The following is a 2,967-nucleotide window of genomic DNA, read 5'->3' as shown; positions in this document are numbered from 1 at the left end:
ACAGTCAAGTAAGTATATATAAATAAGTAGTCCAATAAATGAACTTGCGGCTATCAGTACTCTATTGCATATATATACAAGGACCATGGTACCAATACATTTTATTCAGAAAAGAAAGGACAAGAGCAGATAGATCCAATCATCAAAAAATATGGGTTTGGTTAATGTTACCTCTTTTGTCGTATAAGCATGTTGAATGGAATCTCATTTTTTCTGACAAATAAAATTTCGGTAGAGGGGGAAGATAGTGTTTTATATGGGGAAAAATAATGAACACTGTAGGCCATTAAGGGGACCTAGATTAATTAAATATTCCTTACTCTAATCCACCCTTTCCTCTTGCTGTGGTGTATATAAAGATGATGATAAATGATTATAATTTGCACAAAGCTGAATAGACTCGGAAACAACCCCAAAATCCCTAAATACCACAAATTAACCCCCCAAAATGACTGGTTCTGGTTCTCCTTGTGGAGCCTGCAAGTTCTTGAGAAGGAAGTGTGTGAGAGGTTGTGTTTTTGCACCTTACTTTTGCCATGAACAGGGTGTTACCCATTTTGCAGCCATTCATAAGGTCTTTGGTGCAAGCAATGTCTCAAAGCTCCTTGCTCACCTCCCTGTGAGTGACCGTTGCGAAGCCACAGTCACAATCTCTTATGAAGCTCAAGCTAGACTTCAGGATCCAATTTATGGCTGTGTTGCTCATATTTTTGCACTTCAAGAACAGGTTTGTTTCCCTCTCATAAGCATTGATGTTAATAGCTTTATAATTGAAAACCCTAGCTGATTTTGCTTATACTATAGTTGACTGATTTACGCCACTTTTTTGCTTTGATCTTTGTAGGTGGTGAATTTACAAGCTCAGCTAGCTTATCTCAGGGAACAAGCAGGTCAGATCTATCTGAATGCCTCTGCCACTGAAAACCCTAATGAGAAACTCCTTGGAAAACCTACTACTTTCCCTCAAGATCTTCAAAGTCGGTTCCAAATGGAAAATTCCAACATGGCTTCACAATTTCTCCCTAACTTGTCCACCAATCCCTCAACACACTATTATGGGAACACTAATAGTCTCATGGAGCCAAACCCTATTGGAAATTATGAAAGTTCAGGAACCGTAGAAGAAAGCATCTCATTTTCTAGCTTTGAAGAGAGTTGTAACTCAATGTCCTATGACATGCAAAGGCAGTGGGGCCTTTCATGAAGAGGATGATAACCTTCAGTAAGTGGCTTTTGGTTACAATCAAACTAGCTAGCTTCATGAAAGATCAGAGTCTGCGTGAAAGAATTGGCGAAGACAACTTTATCAATTTTGAATTGATGCTACATGTGGTGAAGCATGCACTTTGTTGCCATAAATAACCTTAGGTAGCCTATAAATGTTCATATATATAATTGGAATGGAATATCCTAGTATTGTTTTGTTTAGTCTAGTGTAATATTAGTATTTATTAGAATAATAGTGTAATTCTTAGTGATGAAACTTTGGTTTTTGTATGAGCTAAATTGGGTTTGTTTATGGACCTAGTGAAGATATCCTAAATTTTGACCTAAAAGATATAGTCACCTATACCTTTCTGACATTAACTTTCCTTTGTCAAATAAAATAGGTTTGAACACTGGCAAATATTTGGAATAGGCCAGGGAATATGGTAATCCCAAAGTAACTGATATATTAATTCAGAAAACCTATATGGAACAAAGTTACTCTTAATTCTCGGAAACAAGTAATCCCTAGGTTGGAGGGCAAAGGAACATATTTGCGGAAAGAGAGAGAACATATTGCTCAGAGTAATTAATTAATGCAACTAAAATATATGCCTCACGCACAGACACAACATGTCTCCCAGAATGAATTTTTCTGGGCAAAGCACTTCGGTTGTTTCATAATGATACTTGTTGCATTTCTTCAAGTCTCCCCATTCACCTTAATTTGTTTCATCATACCAGATAAGCTAGTGTAATTATATATACTGAAGTGCATTATGAAACTACAAAATTTGGTTGTTGTTACCTTGATTTTGGAGATAAGATCTTGAAGAAATATAAGCAAATGCTAATATTGTTTCCTGTATCTGCTTGGTTCTTGTGAATTCCGAAGCCAACTTTCCATTTTACACTTACTGATATTTTCTTTTTCTAATATTGTTTCCTGATTGTTTAATATGCATGTTTATGAATTTGTTTGTTTGTCCAGATTTTTAAATTTCCAAGATACCCCAAATGAAAATAATTGAACTCTGTGTCCCTAGCATCATTTACCAATTTTTCTAGGTCCTCCAATATACAAATTAAAGTGAGTGCTTCTTTCCATATGAAAAAATAGCCTTATAATTAGTTTGGACTATATAAGACAACAACATCTACGTTAAATGCTTGTAGTTGGGATGGTGCTCGCAAGGAATTGAAGAATAACCAACAGGGATTGACTTATATATATATATATATATATATATATATATACTTTTTTTATTGGTCAACATTTAAGAAGAATTTTTTAGTCCTATTTACCTGTTATTTTAAAATTCTAAAATAATATTTGATTATTACTAGAGAAATAATGATATATGAAATGTTGGAATGATAAACGAGATATTAAAAATAATTTCAATACAAATAAGAATATTAATTACAATTCTAAATCTATGTATTGTGTAAAAGATGTATAAAAAATGACACTTTGTAAGGTGTACATTATTACGTCCCGTCCTAATCGAGGATAAGAATTGAGAGGTGAGAGAACCCATTTATTCCTGTGTGAATAAAAGTTGATAGATATATGTAACACCGTTTGTTAGCCTCGGTGTTGATTTCTCCTTGGCGATATGCATATATATATATTCCTCATTTTGAAAGATGAACATAATGACTGCAAATTCATCAGTATCCCCATCATCTAGTTCTTTTTTATAGTGACTGTTAAATCTGAATTTTTATGTCTCCCACGCCACATTAGTTTATTTATAC

General features: G+C 34.0%; 1 protein-coding gene across 1 annotated transcript; it reads left to right on the top strand.

The window, feature by feature from the left end:
- Nucleotides 1-375: 375 nt before the first annotated feature.
- On the top strand, nt 376-1,550 carry LOC114406915 (LOB domain-containing protein 29-like). Its single transcript, XM_028369769.1, has 2 exons — nt 376-727; nt 845-1,550. Exons 1-2 carry the CDS (start codon nt 449-451, stop codon nt 1,202-1,204), a joined length of 639 nt encoding a protein of 212 aa, XP_028225570.1. The 5' UTR covers nt 376-448; the 3' UTR covers nt 1,205-1,550.
- The last annotated feature ends 1,417 nt before the right edge of the window (nt 1,551-2,967 follow it).

This window comes from Glycine soja, chromosome 3 (genome assembly GCF_004193775.1).
Source record: "Glycine soja cultivar W05 chromosome 3, ASM419377v2, whole genome shotgun sequence".
Taxonomy (NCBI): domain Eukaryota; kingdom Viridiplantae; phylum Streptophyta; class Magnoliopsida; order Fabales; family Fabaceae; genus Glycine; species Glycine soja.
The sequence above is the reverse complement of the archived record's forward strand: the minus strand, read 5'-3'. Positions and strand labels throughout refer to the sequence as shown.

Excerpts from the sequence above, each read along its gene's own strand:
- LOC114406915 (XM_028369769.1), top strand. The coding sequence starts at position 449 with ATGACTGGTTCTGGTTCTCCTTGTGGAGCCTGCAAGTTCTTGAGAAGG. Across the intron at positions 728-844 it reads TTTTTGCACTTCAAGAACAG|GTGGTGAATTTACAAGCTCA; the intron begins GTTTGTTTCCCT and ends TGATCTTTGTAG.